This window comes from Acipenser ruthenus, chromosome 5 (assembly GCF_902713425.1).
Source record: "Acipenser ruthenus chromosome 5, fAciRut3.2 maternal haplotype, whole genome shotgun sequence".
Lineage (NCBI taxonomy): Eukaryota > Metazoa > Chordata > Actinopteri > Acipenseriformes > Acipenseridae > Acipenser > Acipenser ruthenus.
Window position 1 is genome coordinate 75,712,010 of NC_081193.1, and position 23,056 is coordinate 75,735,065.

Here is a 23,056-nt window from a genome sequence, read left to right on the forward strand (position 1 = left end):
AAAGTAGGCAGAACAGAAAGTAACAACCACTGTGTTCATTTAATTTTCACTTGATCTGTTTTGTATTTTGGTGTTTTGATGTCTAAAAAGTGCATTTATAATGCCAGTTCACATTGAAACCATGACGATTAATAAATGAGTAGGCGCATATCTCAAGTAATGCAGAATTTGTCTAACGCCTTTATTCAAATATATTGTAGCGTTAGACAGGTTCACGCGAAGCAGGACTCAGGAGACCAGATGGGATTGCAAATAATAGCAGTTTATTGTTTTTTTGAAACCACTATAAACAACGAATCCCTGTTCGGGCCAGGGTTCACGCCAAAATAACAAAACCTCAAAGCAACGTCTATCTATCTCACTCTCTCAAACACCCTTCGCTACTCTATCCCCAACTCTCATGCTCTCATTCCCACTCTTCAAACTCACCTCTGGATCCTCCCAACCACTTCACAGTACAGGCCCCTTTATCTCAGCCTGTCTCTCACGATTTCTCACCATCCCCTCAGGTTCAAATAATTGCTTGATATGGTGAGTTACTTGCGGCTCACATGGAAATGAGGAACCGTATTTACTAGGACGTCAAAAACCATACAGAATGACCTGATTTCATCCATTTCCTTTCTGTTAGAATAAATCAATAATGAAATTACTGAAGCTCCTTTTTTTCATGGCAGATTGATTTCATGGCTACGCGATTTCATAAAGCAGGGTTGACTTGGGTGACAGACGCAAATAAATAAATACTGCACATATCAATGCCCCGGAAGAAGCTTGTTACGGAGGCTTCCATCCAAGTGTCTCTGGATTGAACCATCAGCCCAAATGTTGATTAGAGCAAAATGTTTATTCATCCATGCTGCAATCTGGCTCATGGTGTGTCTCAAGCAACACAAATATGGCTAAACAGAATAAACAAAAACATTCCTTCTGGAAGTGAAATCTTCACGCAGGCATGGCTGTTTGTTAATTCGTCGGCAATCATGCATTTTGTCTTGCTCAACCCGGGTCAAAGCGTGTCAACCCACATCCTGAGGTGGGTCGCTGGGACCTGGGTTAACCCAGGTACGACCCAGGTAGATGGTTTCACACTACATGGGATTGTGACCCGAGCTGGAGTGCCAGTGTGAAAGGGGAGAAGTCACCAGCCACCACTCGGTACATAAGGGTCGATAGGATGGGCTTGATTTGTGTCTGCCTTTCTCCTGCCTTAACAACATTATGTAGAAAATACTGTAATGTTGCTGGGTTCCTGGATGAATGGAGTCAGACAAGGTAAGTGCTTTTAAGGCTTGAGCCAGTATTTATTTAACACAAAATAAATATAACCAAGGAAAGGGTACTGGAAGCAAACACAAAATAAAGTGATGATTCGCAATTTCTTTACTTTATCTTTTCTTTTCCTCTTTACTCTTTCACTTTCACACTCTATCCTGTCACTTCTATTGTTCGCACCAAGAGTCGGGGTCAAGGCCATGCGCCCCCTATTTATGCCCTCACTCGACCGCTGTTCCCCTCCAATCACTCGCATCCATTCCTCCCTACACCCCGCATCCCGTGCCTAGCATGCCCTCACAGTCAGTCACCCACAACTGCATTTCCCCTACCCCTCAACCACTCACACAAGCTAACCCCTGAGGAGCCCCCACCATAGCATCGCCTGCAGCTACTACTAGCTGACACACATTAACAACAGGACCTCTGATGTTTATTCAGAATATGCAAGACAAACAAATTCATAGTAAAACATCTAATATTTTCTCTTTCTGTCCTTTCGCATGCATTCCTTATAACATATAAAAACAATTTCTCACCCATTTGCATTTTTTTAATTATTATTTATTCATTCTGATTAAAGTTTAGCTATGGTTCTGAGAGGCTCAGAGCAAGCCAGCCTTTATGACCCCTCTTATATCCATCACTTATATTTCCTCTACCCCTGTATGGTTATGTTACTTGCTTTTTGCGTCATGGAACTCCCCACCACCACCACCACATTAAGTTATATCTAGCCTGATAGCAATTGGTCTATGTTAAATTATGATTAATAAAAACCTTAAACTGATTATCTGTCTCTATGCCTCTTTTAATTTTAATGTATTTGCCTTTCTTTTTTTTTTTAAAGTATGGTTTATTATAAAAGCAAGTAAAAGTAACCCTAACGCCCACCACCAAATCAGTCAAATACTTGGACGTAATAGTTGGCATACATTTAAAAAATAAATGCAAGTAATTTAATGTACCTGTGCGGACATGTCAATCAATTTTGGAAGCTGCAGTCTGCGTCCTTCGTCAGTTTGCAGAAAGTCTAGTAAACTGCCTTCAAAGGAAGAGATAAAAAAAGTCATACATCCTGTTTAGTATATCTAAATATATCACATACAGTAGCAAGTCACTACAAATGTTATAACTGGTCAAATTATACATACATACACAGATCAAATGCAGTTCACTGAAATGTATAGTCTTTACAGCCAGATCATTTAATGATACAATCCTAATAGGTTCAACAGCAGTTTTGTAATTACACATTTTTAGCTTTCACCTTTTTTAAAATTTGTGAAGGTTATACAAGATCGCTGAACTTGACATTTAATGGAGAAGTAATGCAGAAGCAGTTCACTTCTTTTATTTCAATTGGTAGTGGGTTTGTTTTTCATTGGTGTTTTGGCTGTAGCATATATATTACTGGCATATATAGACCTTGCCTTCACAGGATTATTTATTTTTAAAATAATCTTTTTTTTTTTTTTTTTTTAATTCATTCATATTTAGCTGTCCGAATGCTTATCATTATTGAGCTGTTTTTTTGGGGAGGGGCAGTGGATGAGTTGAAAATCTATCCATCAGATGGGGCTGAGACCTCCAGAACATCCTACATGCAGTGCTGTTGCTGTTATTTAAACAGAAGAACATACTATAACCAGAAACCGTTTTTGTGCCCAGTAAATCATGCTTTTCCTTTAATTTCACATGAGGAATGTCTTACCATTGACCATGAACTCCGTAACAATTAGTATTGGATCCTTGGTAACGACAGCATAGAGCTGCACCAGCTTGTCATGCTGTAGTTGCTTCATTAGGTTGGCCTCTTCCAGGAAAGCTTCAGTGGGCATACTGCCTTCCTTCAAAGTCTTGATGGCAACTTTTTTGCTGTTCTTATAATATCCTGCAAGGACAAGCAACATTTGAATTCTACAGTAGGAAGTATAGTATAGACCCCTTTGCATTGGCAATTCACTCAGAAGACTGTGATCTGGGGGTATAAATGATTGAAAAAGTTTCTGTCTCAAAGCAGTACCTGTTAACAGTTAGATGAGTTTACTGGTCTCAATGCTGCTGGTTTAATTGGTTGATAAGAAACATTAATTTATTCCTGTTTTCTAACTGATCACTTGGCTTCAAGAGACTGACAAAAAAACAAATCCAGTTGCTGGCCACCTGTGATGGAGATTATATCCAATTTAGTACAAAAATGGTAAATCTGTATTTCAATTCCCACCAATGGTCACAATATTTTTCTGCAGGGAAAGTTACCCTCTGGTGGGAAAAAAACCCCCATGTGTGTAACTATCCCTGACCAGTAAAATCACAATACACTGCACACTGGGGGTTAAATGTTATAAATTGCTAATCAGATGCTAAAGTAGTGGTTATCAAGCAAATTGAGCTCTCCGATTTTCAAGCATGCCATCTGTTTATCATCCCTCATATGTTATTATGAACACTGAAATACACAGTAACCCAGCAACATGATGGAATTATACAAGTGTGCATGTTCCAGTGGCGTAACTTTGGTTTCAAAAGTGTGGGGGGGTGGGGGGTGGGGGGCAGTTTCTGTAGCTGGGGCATGCATGAAGATTATTCTACCTGAAATAATACAATATGTTACAAACAAGTATAACAAAACATTGCATCCCTTGTATGTCTAATCAAAAGATCCAGACATTCCTCCTTCAAAATCAATAAATTGTTGGCACAATGTTGTCATGAGTGATGAGTGTGGCAAATAGCTATATTATTCAATCAATTCTGAGTCATGGAATTACGAAGCCATGACTTTAGTCTTCAAAGAGCACTGCAGTGCCGCTCAGATCGGAACCTGCATCCAGGATCAGATCCTTAGTACAGCCGGCCCCTGAGGCAGCATTGAGCGCTGGAGCAAGTGTGGCACAGTGCAGATTTAATGAAAGGGATGAGAATTGAAATATATTTCTAGAAACACTGAGGTTTCCCCAAAATTTAAATACTTAAGATTCATAGGTTTTGCTATTAAAATGATGCTAGCTGTATAATGGTTTAGTCGTGCCCCCCCCCATATTTATTTAAGGCACAAAGTTCATTTTGTTGTTTTAAGCTTACAATTTAAAATGAAAAGTTAAACTGTAAGTACACAGAAACCTCAATGTGATAACATTAGTAAATAACATGAGCTATGGTGAATTATAAACTTTTAAACCATTATAAACCATTTTCCTGTGCTTTGGATACAGAAATGTAGTGCACCCTCCTCTATCTTTGTCCATCCGCTTGCCATTTTTCCCTAACATTACTGTGATCTCAGGCTGTATACAAATGTGTCAGTCAGGGTCTTTAAGGGTTCACTTCTCATTGGTCAGTTTCCCTAGTTAAGATGTGTGCAGCTCCAGGATCGGATCAACATTACAGATCAGTGGAGCCTGATCCAGATCCTCCTAGTAAAACACCATCTCATGATCCAGCTCCAGTGATCCCAGATCCAATCCCATTTTTCTTCCCATTGACTTGTAATTATACCAATAAATTTTCTTGAAGTAAGTTTTAGTACTCCTGCAATGTGAGGGGGACGTTTCCCCATCATTGAAAAAGTGAGGGGGGCATGTCCCCCGCATCCCCCGTGTAAACTATGGCATGTTCTACAAACCAGCTGTGCAATGTGCTTCACATTATAAACACAGCAGAAAAGACAACTTTTAGAAAATCATATACATTATAGGGGGTGACAATGATTCTTGTGTTTAGATTTTTTTTTCATGTAAGTCTAAGGTGCACGAGAAAGCTATATCTTCTTAAAAAAAAGTCTGATGTGTTGACATCAATTTACAAAAAAGAATGTGCCACTGCATTGCCATTGAAGGTTGTGATATGTATAAAATATGAAGAAATATGAATCGTTCCATGGACATGTTTCTAAAAACAATGCCTGACTGGGGTGCACAGTACATTGCATCTCTTGTAATGTTTGCATGACACTAATATTGTACATTTGATGTTGTCCCTGACAAATAAATACATTAACTGAAACATTTTGGAACTGGATTGATATCCCATAGATATGGATCCAGAATCAGCATTCAGGTCTGAGTCTGTTAGATAAATTATATTCAGGCGCTGAATATAATTTCAACTTGAAGATTGCCATCATAGAAAAATGATGTTAAAACTTCATGCTGATTTGAACTCGGCTCTCGCCAAGATAAGCACCAACTAAGACGTAGCTTTACAGTAAACCAATGTGATCCATATGTGTCTCCATCAATTTACGTTTCCTTCCATATGATGATGTAGATATCCTTCTGTCTGGTGTTAATGGCTGAAGTGTAATGCTGGCTCCAGGGATCAGCTTATTTTGCCTCCCTGGCACATCAGCACACACAACGGCTGCGATGCTGGCTCCGGGGATCAACCATAGTGCGGCCTCCCCAGCGCATCAGCATGACAACCGTCTGGATTGAGCTAAGTAGGGTACATCTCTGGGGTTTTCAAGTGGGCACCTTCCATCCTCAGTGTTTCGTCGACTAGCCCACGACACCTCAAGAGGGCTCGACGGTGATTCTGGCGTCCCAGTATACAGTGCACAAAAACATGTACAATGTCAACCGTATCACTTTCATTACTTTTGTTTATAATATTTTTAATACAATTTGTTGGTGCTGTCACTTTAAGAAATTATTATTCGGTCTTTAAGCATGTTTTAATGTTTGTTACACCTGTGGGTAAATAAATGGTGAGGCATGCCAGGACTGACTGAGGGAACAGCTGGCTAGGGGTCATTGTGAAATTTAGAATTTAACTTGCTTTTAAAATAAATTAGTTTGAACTGGACTGTTTGTCTTCCTTAGCCACCACAATAAGCTGCATGCACCAGGTATTCTTATTTTGAATAATTAAATGATTAATGATGCTCTGAGGTCGCAGGGTCTTTCAATATGAATAAATACTTTGCCATGTTCATTACAGTCAATTATATGAGGCTTATCTGTATTGTACCAGTTATAAAAAGAGCCTCAGGCTGTTTGGCCCATCTATGCCTCAGACAGATAGCACAGAGTGATGTTATGATGCAGTCACACACACTGTGTACATTCCCTGAAAGTAAGTTTGTTTAATTTGAAATGCAGCTATTTTTAATGTCCTGCCCTCAAAACCACTATACTGCTGTTTGTGCAATGGAAATATGCTAATAAAAACAAGGTTGGTTGCAATATACAGTACATATATAGCTATGACCAACATTTTTGCATCAGCTAGAATTTTAGGACTGAGACATCATTTAAAAACTATATGAACATAATTTAGATAATTTATTTAACATCATGCAATCTAAGAAACTACAAAATGATATTGCAAAAGTCTGCCAAAAGCCGTAATAGTTTCGACTCATTCGACTTTTTGAAGGAAAATTATTTAATTCTGTTGGGTGATGCATAGCTATATGTATGACTTTTTTTTTTTACTTTCATATGCAGTAAATATAAATTAAATTGTATTGTACTGGTACACAGTAAGTCCATAAATGTAAATACATATGAATATACATATAACTATGTCCATATGCAGTGTAGATTTACAGTATGTTATGTAAATGGTGTGATTTTATGTGTAAATGCAAGGTCAACTATAACTTTAGTCGTCAGTCTTGAGACAGACAAAATGCTTATGCAAGGTTGCGTGAATGTTTCTTGTGGTTTTAGATCAGAGTTTTCTTTATTAGGAGGGAAGTATTTAATTATGATGTCATCACTCCAAAATTTATTGATGAAGGAAACACTTACATGGACTGATTTATCATCTCCTTGCAACATCATTTGCAGAAAAGATCAAAGGACAATGTATTACACTTAATAGCTTTATAGTCAAGCTGTCTCAAAATTGACCAGTAATGACTTCTTGCCCGACTGTATACTGTTTCCACCACAAACATTTGTAATAATCTGAATGTCTGACAATGTTGTTTTTAGCACTGGGCGACAATGATACCCCTGATTACACATTTTTGTATGTGAGGGGCCATGTATAGTATTTGCAATGGATACAGCAGTGAAGTCCCACTATCATTAAAAAACAACAACACAAATAGGCACGGACTGTAAAATAAATTATACAGACAAATAACATTTAAACTTATATATACAGTGCTCCCTCGCTATAAGGTTCTCAATTACAATACGTCTCGGATATAACGCTCCTACAGCATGTCCCCCAATTCCCTATACTAGTGATTCATGCAATATTTCTACAGTAAATACAGTACCGGTGTTTTTCAAACTAGTGTAAACAACTTCTCAGTGTAACTTCCGTTTTGATACAGCATTGGAACTGAAGAAAAGCTGCGCTGGCACTTAATAACACAGACATCTTATTCAGCATTCATTTTATAACTAAATATTTTGCTGCGAGAGGAGCTGCAGCTTTCTCTGGGAGACAAGACGCTCCAGCTTCGCTTCAGCCCCGCTCCGGCAGCCGAACCTGGGGCCCAACCCGCTCTCCTTCTCGCATTTGGTTTGCTTGTCTGTCGCTTCGAATTGAACTCCCGGCCGCCGTTTAGCCAAGCTATTTATAGTTTAAAAACTGCTAATTAAAATGATCTACGAGTGGGAATGTTACCTTTTTTTCTTTTTCTTTCTTTTTTTTTAAATATAGCGTTGATTAGGTGATGCTTTATGCATGGTTAATTCACGGAAAGTTACATTTTTGCTTCACTGTATGTGCATTATAGAGAGGGAGTTATTTAATTTTGTATTTTAGTCAGATGCGTGTTGTTATGTGTCCAGATGCGTGTTGTTGTGTTGGTCAGAACAATTTCTTGTGAGGGTTTGGGAAATTTATTTTGGGGAGACTTAGTCTCTCCAAGCCTAGTATACACGCCGCCTATGGGGAGCACTGTATATAAACTAGTAAGTTACACCATAGGTAAGTTACAGTCTTTATAATAAAATAAAAGGCTTCTCCTCTTTTCACTTTATAAACACATATGTATTGCAGAAAACTGAAATTCTTTAGACAATAGTCAAGATTGTCTCCTTTTTATTATGCCAGCTAGAAGAATGGATCAAACGAACACATATCAACTGCTCCCCAATCAGAGTACTCGGCATCAAAACAGGTGGCGGCACTGCTGTCTACAATATAACTTATAACATCAGCAAGAAGTGCAAAATCACTGTTAACATTCTTCTCTGAAGATTCTGAAGAAGATTCCCCTGCCAAGATTATATACAAAAAGTCTTTTAAAAAAAAATGTCCAACGTTAAAATCTGCATTATCAATTAAAATACTCACCATATCTTAAATACATGTTGACTATCATTTGTGTGTTCATATCTAGATACGTACATACATACTTGCATACATACATATCACGATTCTAGATTCAAACCTGTGACCTTCTGGGCTACACTTACTCAAAGGCTTTGCTAGTGGTTTTCTTTTTCACACATACAGAAGTGTTCTTCGTGAACACCAATGTGTACACGACAAACACTTATTCATAGGGTTCAAATGCTGTGAGTGGTACTCAGTTTAACTGTTTTGTCCCATGCAGAAAATATTACATACATACAGTATCAACACAGAACATACTGTATTCCCAATGCAGTGCATGAAGTTAAAAATTAGGTCAGGAATCTAGGCTGTGGTTTGCTACAACCTGTACCATCTGTACAGTGTGAGCAAGTGCCAAATAACATAGATATAAAACGGTAGACGTAGAAAGTAAGCCAAGTAAACAAAAGTCTTGGATGAAATGGACTGAAACAAAATGAAAGCAGTGCCACATTCAGAAACCACATGTTTTAGAGCGCAGCTGTACCAAGGTAGTGGTTTCTTCTATGAAGAAACGACACTGACTTGAGCACTAACATTAGTGGCTGTCATTGTGAAGTAGTGTGGGGAAAGAGCAGGTTAAAGTACAGGAGATGAGATCATCTCTTTGAAGAACAGAACTCACCCATCCACACCTCCCCAAACTGCCCCGCGCCGAGTTTATTCTCCAGCTTAAGGGTCTCTCTGGGGATCTCCCACTCATCCTGCCCCCATGGTGTCTGGGGAGTCGGAGCTTTGCAGGGCACCGTCAGTCGCAGGCACAGACCGTCTGCTGTTTCTAAAAAGAGATGCAGGAACAAGCATACACTGAACAATGGGGACTGTGTGTTACTGTGACATTTTACTCGTGTTTGTTTAACACAATATTGCATTATTACAAATATGGCATGGAAACCAAGAGGTTTGCATACAACATTATATTGCGGTGTACAGTCCAACTTCCATACAAACAGTATTGACATTCATTATTATTATTATTTATTTATTTATTTATTTATTTATTTATTTATTTATTTATTTCTTAGCAGACGCCCTTATCCAGGGCGACTTACAATCATAAGCAAATACATTTCAAGTATCACAGTACAAGTAATAATACAAATAAGAGCAAGATGTGTCTTCAGTTCAATAAAGTGCTAAAGAAACATTGTTTTATGAAGATAGCGGTTTATTAAAAGTTCTCAGCAGTGAGTTCATATTGTACCATGTGATGGAAAGTTTTGCTGATACCACAGGAAACGCGATATGTTAAAGACTGACAGGGAGGGGGCAAGGCGGTTCATGTTCCCTTCTTAATGAGACAGAAGCACAAGTTGAGAGTCTGACTGAGGCTCCCATCAGTCACTTACTGGACAAATGTTTACAAAAAAAACGTATATATATAAAAAGTTGTTAAGGATAGCAAAAGCTTATTGAAACAGGCCAACATTATATGGTGCTGTATACCTAGATCACAGGAAGAAGAAGCCTTTTTTTCTTGGGGGGAGGGGGAGGTGGAAGCATGGGAAGATACTTGTCTCTATCTCTGTTGTTAAGTTTAACAGCCAGGACTTCTTTGTGAGAAAAATACTTACTTGTGTAATGCTGCACCAGCTGTTTTAGAGAAGGGAAGTCAATCTTATGGGAGATGTAATAGCCACCTTTGTCTAGAGAACAGATCTGGTAGTGTTTGACCACGTCTCTGTTTGATGCGGTGGAATCCCTCACTGACAGGGAGAAGGCTCCTGGAAATAAAGCTGCATTAGTATATGACGTCATGTTTGAAACTATTTCAAAGCAGACTCAGCTTGGGGAGAGACCCACCTTTGGTTGTTTCACTCTTTCTAATCAGAAAGGCTCCTGGTTTGTTCCCTGGGGCAAGGAGCAGCCGTTCCGTTTCCTTCCGGCTTAAATTCTTGAAGAACCATCTGCATTTATAAACGATTGTAAACATTTTAATTGTGTAAGAATAAAAATAACTTAATTTATCAGTGACTTTGTTTGTATAATGCTCTGCAATGGTTACCAGTGTGTATGTATGCACTGCTGGGGTGATGTGGTATTAAGGCATATGAAATAAAGCATGGTATTATTCACAATACCTGTAATGCAGTCCATTATGGTGTATTGTTTAATTAACCCACACTTTCAAACACAGAAACAGAATTCCTTACTTTCACAATTCATCAAAATCTTAAACAGTGTACAGGTACATTATTTTATTTACAATTCTGTAAAAGCTATAGTTAATTTCTAATAACAGAAAAAAAATTAAATTCAGTACATGCCTTTCCCCCTCCAGGGTATCCAGTTGTGCCGTATAAGTACTTGGAATATATCCCTCCTTTCCAGATACTAAGGACTTTGCCAGCCACCAGTTCCCATTACTGGAAAATACAACAACCATCATTTAATATTGCCTCCCATGACTGGGTCAACGCCTAGATCTTACACCAAATGTTTAAGAATTAAACATAAATCTCACTGAACATATTTTAAACACATCTGAACATTTAATTATATTAGATTATAATTTAGACTCACAAAAACACAAGTGTTACCAAAATAAACACTACAGTATAACATTAACAAAAATGTGTTGTGAAGACAGCATACTGTAAATTTATAAAGAGTCACTTACTCTTGTAAAATTTTAAGTTTATCTCCTTTCTTGAACTGCAGGTCATGTTCGTTAACTGGCTCATAATTGTGCAGAGCAATAACAATTTTCTCACCTAGAAGTAAAGAACAAACCTTTTACTTGTACAAATATAGTAATGTAAAACAAAGCACATGTAAAAGATCTTGTGATCAAATTCAAATCTCCAAAGGGTCTTCTAAAATTAAAAAAAAAAAACATCACCGTGCCAATCTCTACTGCTACACCCTTCTCTCATTGAAGTTCACATGGAAAGAGCATCTTTCATTGGCAATGTATTAACCAGGAGTTAATCGCATTGTTGCTACTGTACTACAACTTGTTTTAATCATGTGTGGCTTAGTTTGCTCTGGTCTGCATAGGACTAGGTCAAAACATAAGAGGGCTCCAGTCTGTCGAAAGAATATGCAAGCTGTGCCCCGAGCTAAACATAAATATAAAAATCATGTGAAAGTAGGATTCTTATCAAGGCAAGCAGCACATTCTATAGGTCAGCAAGGGCATGACCACAAAGCTTGTGATGCTCAAATCTTATAAATAGAAAGTCTAGTCTGTAGCAATCATGCTTTTTTAAAATAAACATATAGGAGAATGAGCTTTACGAAACTAAAATAACATAACTTGCTAAGGAACACACTGTATGAGATACTGCAAACTAAGTAGAACACTGCACCCCTATATTCAAGTTTCACCTCCTAAGAATATACTAATTAAGGCTACACCAATGGCATTTATCCCATAATGGGTGGTTGCTAGGTGTCTATATGACACACAACTGTAAAGACTTTTTATTCTAAATTCTTATTGAGTTTGTTTTTCCTCTCTGAAAACATGTTACTCATGATGATTTGAAATAAAAAGCTTTAAAAGTCTAAGAAATAGATCAGTACAGAGGAATCATGTATTCATTTTGTTGATAAAAACTTTGAAGCAAGCTCAGCCCTTGCATTTGATCTAAGAAGTACACAAGAAATACCCTAACTCTTCTCAGAATCAAATTTGAATTATGACGCTGCTATAGACAACTAATGGTTTAGGCATTTTATACAGTACCCGCATTAAATAATCACACACAGTTATCGTAGTTTCTTGTTATTTGGTACTATCAAAATTTCTATAAGAAAAGCATTATTAAAATGTAATTCTTAGCAACATATTGTAATTCTTAGAGACATATTGCTATAGCATGACATCTGCTGTCTATTAATATATTGACAAGGAAGGTGCATAATTTACCATGTTCTGGAGGATGCATTCTTGGATCAACTGGAAGCTGTAAAATACAGTACAAGATCATATAAGGCTGTAATGCACACAAGGGTTGATAGACATAAAGCTTTATTTAGATTTAGTCTCAAATGCAATTAGATGTCAGTGCCAAGTCATGTTTTTATACAAGCACCTGGACCTGTTTTTTATTTCACTTAGCAGTAGTAGTAGTAGTAGTAGTAGTAGTCCTATTTATTGCCCAGAGGGCGGACTACACCGACTGCCCAGTGGCAGCCGGTGCACCGGACGCCCAAAGGCGGCCGGAGAAAAAATTCAATTTAGCACCTCTATAAAGGGGTGCTAACAAGACTGGGCAATAACTAACAAACAGAAAAACCGGTCAAAAAAGGACTGTAAATTAAATCTTTATAACAAAAGGGGAGGTGGTACAGAGCACGCCCCCCAGAGCCCACTGGTCGACAAAAGTGTCCATGTTGCCAGCGGACTCCGCGTGGGCGTGCTCTAACTTAACCCTTGAACGGAGAAGGGCCCTGAACATGGCCCCACAGTCAAAGAGACCCTCCCCGATCATCTTACGCTTCCTGGTCTTGTAAATTGCCAGTTTAGCAAGAGCCAGGAGCAGATTCACGAGGAGGTCTCTTTTCCTGGTGGAGCCACGGACAGGGTGCCCGAATATGAGGAGGGTTGGGGAGAAGTGCAGCCAGAACTGCAGCATGAGGTTCTTTAGCAGCAAAAAGAAAGGCTGCAGCCTGGCGCACAGAAAATAAATGTGACTTACCGACTCGGACTGACCGCAGAAAGGGCATGCGGCATCCGAGTCGGTAAAGTGACGCAGGATCTCTCCTGACGCGAGCGCTCCGTGCAGGACCCTCCACCCCAAGTCCCCAGCTCCCCTGGAGACCAGCGGGGAGTACAGGGCCTCCCACTGGGGACCGACGCCCTCCGGTGGTCGGAGGGTCTCCCGCCAAGCGGTGTCTCGGCGGGAGACGAGGGCGAGGAAGTGGAGGGTGTGGAGCGTCATCGCGTACAGGGTCCTCCTCGACGCCGGTCGGAGGGGCGTCGAGGAGAACTGCGAGATCCTGCTCAGGTTGTTCTCGAGGGGAGGCCGAGGGGGGGCTCGGGCCTTGGGTTCGATCAGCAGGACCGGAGAGCCGGGGGCAGGGGGGGGGATGGAAGATGGCTCCCCGGTCCTGAGAACTCCCTCGAGATACCTGACAGAGTCTGGGTGCAACGCTGCTTTGCACTCCCGGATCGCGCGGCCGGCCGTCCTGACGGTCGCCCGAGCCGCCCTGGCGACGAGCGACTCGGGCGTCAGCCACTCGGACCGCTCGCGATCCAGGAGATCCCAGACTCTGGTCACCTTGGCCGAGATCAGCGCGCGCCGCACCGAGGGGGACTCCAACGCCTGCGCACCCAGGTGGGGGTTGTGCAGCAGGGGCTCCAGCAGGAGTCCCTCGCCCTCGGTCGGAACGGCGTCTCGGCCGACAGAAAACATGCTCCGGGTCCTGAGCAGGTCCTGGTAGAAGACCGGCAGCTCGGGGAGACGGATTCCCCGGAGGTCGATCCAGAACAGCTGCCGGTCGTAGCCCAGGTCGTGCAGCTGGCGTAACAAGAGCGACGCCAGCGTGCACCACTGCGGGGCCGGGTCTGCGTAGAGGAATCTCTGCAGCGTCTGGAGGCGGAAGGTGTGCACCTGGCTCTTGATGCACACCAACCCTTGCCCTCCCTCGGCCAGAGGGAGGCTCAGAACCGCCGCAGAGACCCAGTGCTTTCCGGCCCAGAAGAAGTCCGTCAGCTTCCTCTGGACCCTGGACACAAACTCAGGGGGCGGGCTCAGGACGGTGAGTCGATGCCAAAGCATCGACGCCACCAGTTGGTTAATCACTAAAGCCCGTCCCCTGAAGGAAAGCAGTCTCAGCAGACCCGACCACGACCTCAGCCGAGCAGCCACCTTGTCCTCCAACTCCACCCAGTTGGCTGCGACCGAGGTCTCCGCGGGGCTCAGGTGGACTCCCAGATATTTGAAACTGTCCGCGCTCCACTTGAACTGCTGGAGCGCGACAGGGAGGGAGTCCACCCGCCAGGGACCCACCAGTAACCCGGAGCACTTGTCCCAGTTGATCCTGGCAGAGGAAGCGGCAGAGTAGACGCTCTGGCAGCTCCGCATCCTCTCCAGGTCAACCGGGTCGGAGGCCACCAGGAGCACGTCGTCGGCGTAGGCCGACAGGACCACCCTCGTGTCCGGCGCGCCGAGCGCCAACCCCGTGAGCCTCCTGCGAAGGAGGCAGAGGAAGGGCTCGATGCACAGCGCGTACAGTTGTCCGGACAGAGGGCAGCCCTGACGCACTCCTCTCCTGAACGCGAGGGGCGCGGTCAGGGACCAGTTAACCTTTACAAGGCACTCGGCAGAGGCGTACAGCATCCGGAACAGGCCGACAAAGCGCGGCCCGAATCCGAATGCTCGCAGGGTTCCGAAGAGATACTCGTGATCCACCCGGTCGAACGCCTTCTCCTGATCCAGCGACAGGAAGGCGACCGACCGACCAGTCCTCCTGCAGTAGTGCAGGAGGTCCCGAACCAGAAAGATGTTATCGAAAATCGTCCGGTTCGGGACCGTGTAGGACTGGTCGGGGTGGATCACGTCTGCCAGCACGGACTTGAGCCTCAGGGAGGCGGCCTTGGCCACGATTTTGTAGTCCGTGCATAGCAGCGAGACCGGGCGCCAGTTCTTCAGGCAGCGGAGATCCCCCTTCTTGGGCAGGAGCGTGATGACCGCCCGCCTCATCGAAAGGGGCATCTCCCCGGTCTCGTAGGCTTCCGCCAGGACCCGCGCAAAGGCGGGCCCCAGCAAGTCCCAAAACTTCTTGTAGAACTCCACGGTCAGCCCGTCGATGCCCGGCGATTTGTTATAGGGCATCTGACTGAGGGCGTCGGAGAGCTCGGCCAGGGTCAGCTGGCCCTCGAACTCGTCCCGGACGCCCTCGCCGACCGTGGGAAGCCCATCCCACAGAACCCTGCACGCGTCGGAGTCGACGGGATCCGGAGAGAAGAGGGCCAAGTAGAAGGCCCTGGCCCTCTCGTTCACGCTCTCCGGATCCGTCAGAAGGGAGCCGTCGTCCGCCAGGAGGCAGGTGACGTTCTTGCGGTCTCCCTTCTTTTTCTCCAACGCGTAGAAGAAGTGTGTGCCGCGGTCCATCTCCCGGAGGAACTGGACGCGCGAGCGCACAAACGCCCCCCGGGACCGCTGGAGCTGCAGGTCCCGCAGGGTGCACTTCTTCTCCTCGTACGCGCTCTGCTCGAGTTGGTCCCCGCGAGCCAGGCGGCTCTCCAGACCGAGCAGCTCCCTTTCCAGCTGCTCGATCCGCGAGTCCCTCCGCCTGCTCGCGCCCCTCGTGTACTCCTGACAGAGGACCTTGATCTGCGCCTTCCCCACGTCCCACCACTGACGCCAGGTGGGGAAGCGAGATCGCCTGCCGTGCCAGACCGTCCAAAAGTCCCGGAAAGACCGCTCAAAGCGCTCGTCCTCCAACAGGCTGTTGTTGAAGTGCCAGTAGGCGGAGAAGTGCCTAGCTGGCACCACGGCCACCGTCACGGCCACCAGGTTGTGGTCCGTGAACGGCGCCGGCCTGATGTCGGAGGCGCGAACGCAATGAGCGTGGTTCCGCGACACGTAGAACCTGTCAATCCGGGACTGAGACACCCGCCCCTCCCTCACCCTGGTGAAGGTGAAGGCCGAGGCGTCCGGGTGCTGCCACCGCCAGATGTCGACCAGAGAGAGCCGAGCGATCAGCTCTCTCAGGGCGGCCGACGAGAGCGGGTAGGGCTCACGCCCCACCCGGTCCGCGGCCTCGAGGGTGCAGTTGAAGTCACCCCCGAGGACCACGAGCTCGTCGGCGCCGATGGTGTTCAGGTGGGCCGACATCCGGCGGAAAAACTGGACCCTCGCCGGACCCGAGGACGGAGCGTACGCGTTCACCAGGTGAACGGTAGCGTCCCCGTCCCGGATCCGGTGGTGCAACAGACGGCCCGGCACGACGTTGACCACATCGAGCACCGTGGGAACAAAGGACCCGGAGAAGAGCGTCGCCACCCCACAAGATGACTCGGTGAGGTGGCTGAACGACACTCTCCCCCCCCACTCCAGCAGCCAGTTGGCCTCGGCCTGCGGGGTGGAGTGGGTTTCCTGCAGGAAGCACACAGAGTAACCCCCTTTTTTCAGGAAGGAGATTACCTGGGCCCTGCGGAAATGGTCCTTGCATCCGTTGACGTTCACGGTCCCGATGCGATACATGGTCCTCTGTCAGGAGTAGTTGGTGACACTCACGGGAGATCCTGAGATCTCCCGAAGTTCACCAACTGGTCGTGAAACTTTCGGGCACGTATGTGCACGTACGTGCCCGAAGTTTTGCTGGCGTGGCTGGCCCTGAGGAAGGATCTCACAGAGTTTAGGATCCTCTGGAAATCCCCCCACTTGTCCAGGGCCAGCTGGACCTTGTCCCTGCGGTGGATGGTGGCCTCCAAGAAATCCAGGAGCTCCGCCGCAGGGATGTCCGGAGAAGGGGCGGACAGACTCTCCGAGCCCACGTTACATGTGGACTCTGAGTCCTCCTCCCTCTCCTCCGGTTCTCCATCGCCCCCCTCGCGATGGAGAAGCACAACGCACTCACGTTGGTGAGTGAGTGCGTTGCGTTTTATTTTCAATTTCACCGTCTCTCCGCGCGCCCCCCCCCCAGGGGACGCGGCAGGAGAGTCCGGCGGAGGGACCCTCACGGGAACCGTCTGCACCCTCGATTTAGGGGGCGCAGACGGGCGCTCGGCGTACGCCGCCGAGCCGGATGGTCTCGTTCCCGATCTGAGTCCCTCTTTCGAGGGCCGAGGCACGGTCTCAGGCCCGTCCTTGGCCCTCGGAGGAAGGGGATCCACCCTCTCGGGTCCTTCCCCTCCCTCCCCTAGAGAAAGGGGATACACCCTTTCGGGTCCTTCCCCTTCCTCCGCATCAGTCACCGGTTGTTGTTTCAGGGGCTCCTCCCGCGCCCCCTCGGTGACTGGAACCGGTCCCTCGATGCTGGGTCGGGGACCGGTTTCTTGGCCCCGTTGCACTTCGGGGAGGGGATCTACCGCGAGGGCACCACCTTCTGCCCTCTCTGGTTCTTCCCCTCCCTTCCGCGCTCCGGAGACCAATGTAAACGCGGGCTCCGCAGAGCCCGCCGCTGCCTCAGGGGGTGTTTCCTCATCCCCCTCCGCGGCAGCACGAGGGCCGAAACCCCCGTCGCCGCAGGAGAGGGAATTCTGAGGCAGCTCGTGTTGTGTTTGGGGGGGCTCAGCTCCCCCCTCCGACCCCTCGGCGGGGGTCGCTTGCATGGGCTCCGCGTTGTCTGCGGAGCCCACGCTTGCCTCGGGAGCTGAATCCGCCTCCTCCACGGAGGCGGGAGCCAGAGACAGCTCTTGTTCTGGTTGGGGTGGTTCAACCCCCCCCTCCGGCCCCTCGGCCGGGATCGCCTGCATGGGCTCCGCATTATCCGCGGAGCCCACACTTGCCTCGGGAGCCCGAGGCAACTCTTGTTCCGGGAGGGGTAATTGTTCCTCCCCCTCCGGCCCCTCGGCGGGGGTCGCCTGCATGGGCTCCGCGTTGTCCGTGGAGCCCACGCCTGCCTCGGGAGCTGGTTCCGCCGCCCCCTCCTCGGCAACACAGGGTACAGGACCCGCGTCGCCGTCGGAAGAAGGCGGTGCCCGAGGCAGCTGTTCTTTCGGGGGCCCCTCCTGCGCCCCCTCGGCGACCTCCGCTGCGGCCGGCCCCCCGATGGTAGGGTCGGGGCCGGCCTCCGAGGTCTGTGGTGTGACGGGGAGGGGATCTACCCGAAGGGCTTCTTTTGCCCTCGCGGGTTCCTCCCTCCCCTTTGGCCTCTCGGCGGGGGCCTCTTCCATGGGCTCCGCTGCCTTTGCGGAGCCCCGGACCGCCTCGGGGGGTGGTTCCTTCTCCCCCTCCGTGGCAGCACGAGGGCCGAAGCCCTCGTCGCCGGTAGAGGGGGGACGCCGAGGCGGTCTCTTTCTTTTTTGGGGGCCCTCTATCGCCCCCCCGGGGACCCTCAGCAAGAGGCCGAGACGTGTGCACTTGCGTGCACACGTGGGAAGACGCGCCTGCGCCTTCCTTTTCCCCCTGAGGCTGCCGGAGGTTGTCCCCTGCCCTGCCACGGCGACGGGGAGCCCGCCTCCGGCAGCGCTTCTCTCCTCGTACCCGGGGATGAGGTGCTTGGTTTTGCGGGCGGCTTTGCCGCCCTGCCTCGCGAGGGGTGCCGTCGAGGGAGCCCCTTTCTCTGGGACTACCCCTGACCCACCGCCAGATGGTGCGGCGGCGGGCTTCGTCTCCCCCCGCTTGGCCTCCCCGGTGGACCTGGCCGCCACCTTCTTCTTCCGGCGGGCGACCAAGGTCCACTCGGCGGCCTTCTCCCCCCGCGCGCTTTCGGGAGGCGCGGAGGGTCCGGCCGTCTCGGGGGCCCTTTCTCCCTTTCCCCCCCCGGATGTTACTGGGAGGGGGGCGGGTACTTTTTTGCCCCCCTTCTCTGCGGGCCTCTTGGAGGGCCCCGGGGGCGAGGTGGACTCGGAGGGGTGCGGTGCTTGCGCGGGTGGCTTGGCGCTTTTCTGGAGCTTGGGGCACCTCTTTTTCTGGTGCCCCAGCTCCTTGCAGTGAAAGCACCGCACCTCCTCCGAGGAATAAAAGATCACATAATTGGTCCCCTCGAAGGGGACCACAAAGCTGCCCTCCGCGGTGTCCCTCCCCGCCAGGTGGATGGTCACCTGGCGGCGGAAGGACAAGATGTGGCGGAAGGCTTGGTCTTTGCAGCCCAGGGGGAGGGGGTGGATAGATGTCTTAATCTCCCCCAGGGCTTGCAAGTGGGGCCTGAGCAGGTCGTCCCTCAAAAAAGGTGGCACATTCGAAAGGACGACCCTTGTGCCCAGGCCCGCGAGCGGTTCGACGGGGATGAAGATCCCCGCCACCGCGAGACCCCTCTCAATCGCTGTGTTCGCGGCGGCCTCCGATGTTAGAAAGAAGACGGCTTTGCCGTACATCTTGGAGGCCGCCACGATGGCCGATGGCCCCACCACCTTGGCCATGGCCTTGACAAAGCCCTCGATTGAGAGGGAGTCCTTCAGGAGGCACCTGACCCCGTGCCTCCTGGTAATATTCTTGAAAGGCGCTGCAGCCTCCCCTGCAGCCACCTTTGCCCATTGTTTTGTGGGCTGTGCTGTCTGCCCACTCATTATCGAATTTTTTTTTTATTTGCAGTTTTTATTTATTTATTTACTAAACAACAAACAAAAATTCAAAACAAAACAAACACAAGTACAAATTGCGCACCCCTGCACTCCAATAGTGCAGGGGCGCACAGAACAGAAAAGTTGTGTGTTTTTTTTTAATAAATCAAAACAAAATTAATATATATATATTTTTTTTTTTTTTTTTTTTTTTTTTTTTTTTTTTTTTTTTTAATAAAAAATGAAAAATAACTACCCCTGCACTCCAATAGTACAGGAGTAGTAAAATTAAAAATAAAACAAACAAAGAAAAATTATTTATTTATTTATTTTTAAAACAAAAAATAAAACAATGAAAAACAGAAAGGTTTTTTTTTTTTTTTTTTTTTTTTTTTTTTTTTTTTTTTTTTTTTTTTTTTTCCAACAAACAAACGTGCTTATTTATTTATTTTTAAAAATAAATAAACACAGGTCACAAACCCCTGCACTCCAAAGGTGCAGGGGTAAAAGAAAAAATTCACAAATAAATCAAAGTTTAAAACTAAATAATTGTTTCAAACTTAAAAGAGAATCAAAATCAAAAATTAAACCAAGGGCAAACAAAGGAGCACACGGCCTGTGCTCCCTGCCTGCCCTTCCCCCACTCTGCACACAGCAGAGATGGGGGATTTTTAAAACAAAACGATTTTTAACTAAAAAACTAAAACAGTTATTTACATAAAAATAATTTTCTTAAAAAGACAAAAATAAAAGCTTTAAGGTAAAATTAATGAATTAATAAAAGAGTGTTTTAAAAAAGGAAGAAAATTCAAAGAATGAAAAATCTCTCCTGCACTTGCTTATAGCACAAGTGCAGGGAGAGAAAAGGAAAAACTAAATAAGTGTTTTTTATAAAAATAAAACAACTTCACCAGAATATTTTTAACTAAAAAGGTGCACTACTACTTTAGATAACTTAAATTATAAAAAGAATTGAAAAATAAAAAGTTGAAATAACTGTTTTTTAAAGTTTTTAATGGGGGAAGTGAGGAGCTCAGAAAAGTGCGACCTCACAGTAGTAGTAGTAGTAGTAGTAGTATTTTTTTTGTATTTCTTTTTTCCTCCAACACATTTAAGAGGTTGGTGGAACAGCTTCCTGGGTCTTCTGTACATAAATCCTTTGTGGGTCTTGGCCAAGTGATTAGCCGACTCTTGGTATGGAGACTTGGCAAAAAGTCTCCTTCGAGAGATCAGGGGTCAGGTAGCTATAGGTCTAGGAGATGGCATCAAAGGTGGCCTTGGCAAAGTTGCTCAGCGTGTCTGTGCAGCCCCTAGCTGAAGTGCAGCAATCATCAATATCAGCCATCATGAGCAATTTCTTTAGTACAGTGGCAGATGCGATGCCAGTACCAAGGGGAGCAGGGATCAGACACACCAGAACTGAACCGCAGCGACCAGTCACCTTGCAAGGTACGGTGTGGGGTTTGCCAATCTTGTTACCCCAGTACTCTCTCCTTATAGGGACAATGGACAGCTTAGCCAGGATGATGATTGCAGTAGCAACTTCCTTTGAGCACTTGACACTCGTTATAGTCTCCAATGGCAACAAAGGCCTTAAACCTGGTTCGCTGACCCTGGTCTGTAGTAGTAGTAGTAGTAGTAGTAATAATAATAATAATAATAATAATAATAATTAGTAGTATTTAGATTATTATTATTATTATTATTATTATTATTATTATTATTATTATTATTATTATTATTATTATTATAAAGAAGAAAAAGATTTAGAGGTTGACTAAAATCTCTTTTATGGATTACTATCTGTACACATTGAAAATCAATGTCTATGCAGTTTTTTACAGCTTAGATATACAGTATAGCATTCAAAGAGGATTTTTAAAGCTTTGAAAGAAAATTATGAAGTCCTTAAAATATTTACTGGTAACAAGGCACATATCTATTTTTCAATTAATTTGAAAGTGTCAAGTATATGTGTGACACTATTCAAGGATATATCTGTAAAGAACTAGACTATTTTTTTTGGTTTGTTTTGTTTGTTTTTTTGTGTTTGTGTGTGGTTACTCCTAGAAAAGTTTCATATCTATTAAAACAACAAGCTGTTTTTAATCATGCTTTATTTCCAGGTAAGGACTGGTCAGGTCACTCTTATTTATTTGTTTAACTTACAGCTAGAGGACCACGGAGGGGGTATGTATTGTCTGGCAACCCGTTTGCTCCATCCTGATGATTGTCTTTCTCCTTCAGCTGACTGCTGCCAGTGCAACCCATCCTTACAAATAGAAAGAAAGAAAAGGCACATTAGTTCATCAACAAATATATATATCAACAAGTATATATTTTTTTTTACCAAATCCTGAATGACTTGTCATAATTTACAGGTACAAGTTATTGTATCACTTTTTGACCAGCCAATTCACAGAATCTAGGTTTCCAAAGCTGGTTTTGCAGTTTAAGATATCATTAATAACCATCCCCAGTATATTGAAATATATCATTTTTCAGAGAAGCGGAAGAATAAAGTTTTCCACTTGCGTGAAGTACTGAATTCTGAATCGGTACACCGGCACTTGGTTTGAATCAGGCTCAGATCATATAGTGCAATGAGTTTGGTGTTCTGCCTGCTGGCCAGATACAATACAAGCTAAAAATGAAAGTAATATGAATAATTTCCTCTTTGGTGTAAGTAACATCAGCTTGTATCAGAAAGCAACACTTTACCACAATCCATCTCAACAGGATCTTATCATGCTTCAGTAGTTCTTCATAAGTAGATCTTTTTCATTACCAATAACTGACATCAACAGCGAACAACCTTCTTATATATAAAAAAGTAAACCTCATTCCTAAAGGCTTCAGAATGAATTTCCATCCAAGCAACAACCATAGAGGATATTGCAGGCAAGTGCAATCTACTTTATTTAAATGTAGTAAAAGTATCATGAGGCATACTATCAAAAATTATCAATATAAAATACAAAAACTTGACCATGATATGATAACTTCCAAGACAAGCTTAAAAGATATGTTAAATAATAATGATTTATACTACCAAGCTTGTCACCTTATTCACAATTTAAATACAGATATCTATGATTTCATGAAAATAAATAAAGCAAAAAAATGGATTAAGCTCAAGGAAGACTATACGACATCAAAGACTACCATTAATTATCAAAATATAATACAGCAAAGACCACATACAACTGTTGTTACAATCCCAGAAAATTTGGCACTTACTACTGCTGAACACTCTGTTTTATCCAAAGGTCTCACATTTGTACCTATAAAGAAATCCACTGACACATTTGCAGTCATCAATGACACACAGCATTTCTTTCGCCGCATGCG

At 45.1% G+C, this 23,056-nt stretch overlaps 1 protein-coding gene across 1 annotated transcript in view; it reads right to left on the bottom strand.

Annotated features, from left to right (window-relative positions):
* LOC117402295 (tyrosine-protein kinase Blk-like) overlaps nt 1-23,056 on the bottom strand; it is a 57,253-nt gene that overhangs the window by 8,432 nt on the left and 25,765 nt on the right. The window contains exons 2-10 of the mRNA XM_059024528.1: nt 21,875-21,977; nt 12,458-12,494; nt 11,204-11,297; nt 10,851-10,949; nt 10,387-10,490; nt 10,158-10,307; nt 9,209-9,361; nt 2,990-3,169; nt 2,244-2,320 (exon numbers count right to left, since the gene is read on the bottom strand). Coding sequence (XP_058880511.1) covers nt 2,244-2,320; nt 2,990-3,169; nt 9,209-9,361; nt 10,158-10,307; nt 10,387-10,490; nt 10,851-10,949; nt 11,204-11,297; nt 12,458-12,494; nt 21,875-21,976 — 996 coding nt within the window. The 5' untranslated portion in view covers nt 21,977. The remainder of the gene's footprint in view (nt 1-2,243; nt 2,321-2,989; nt 3,170-9,208; nt 9,362-10,157; nt 10,308-10,386; nt 10,491-10,850; nt 10,950-11,203; nt 11,298-12,457; nt 12,495-21,874; nt 21,978-23,056) is intronic.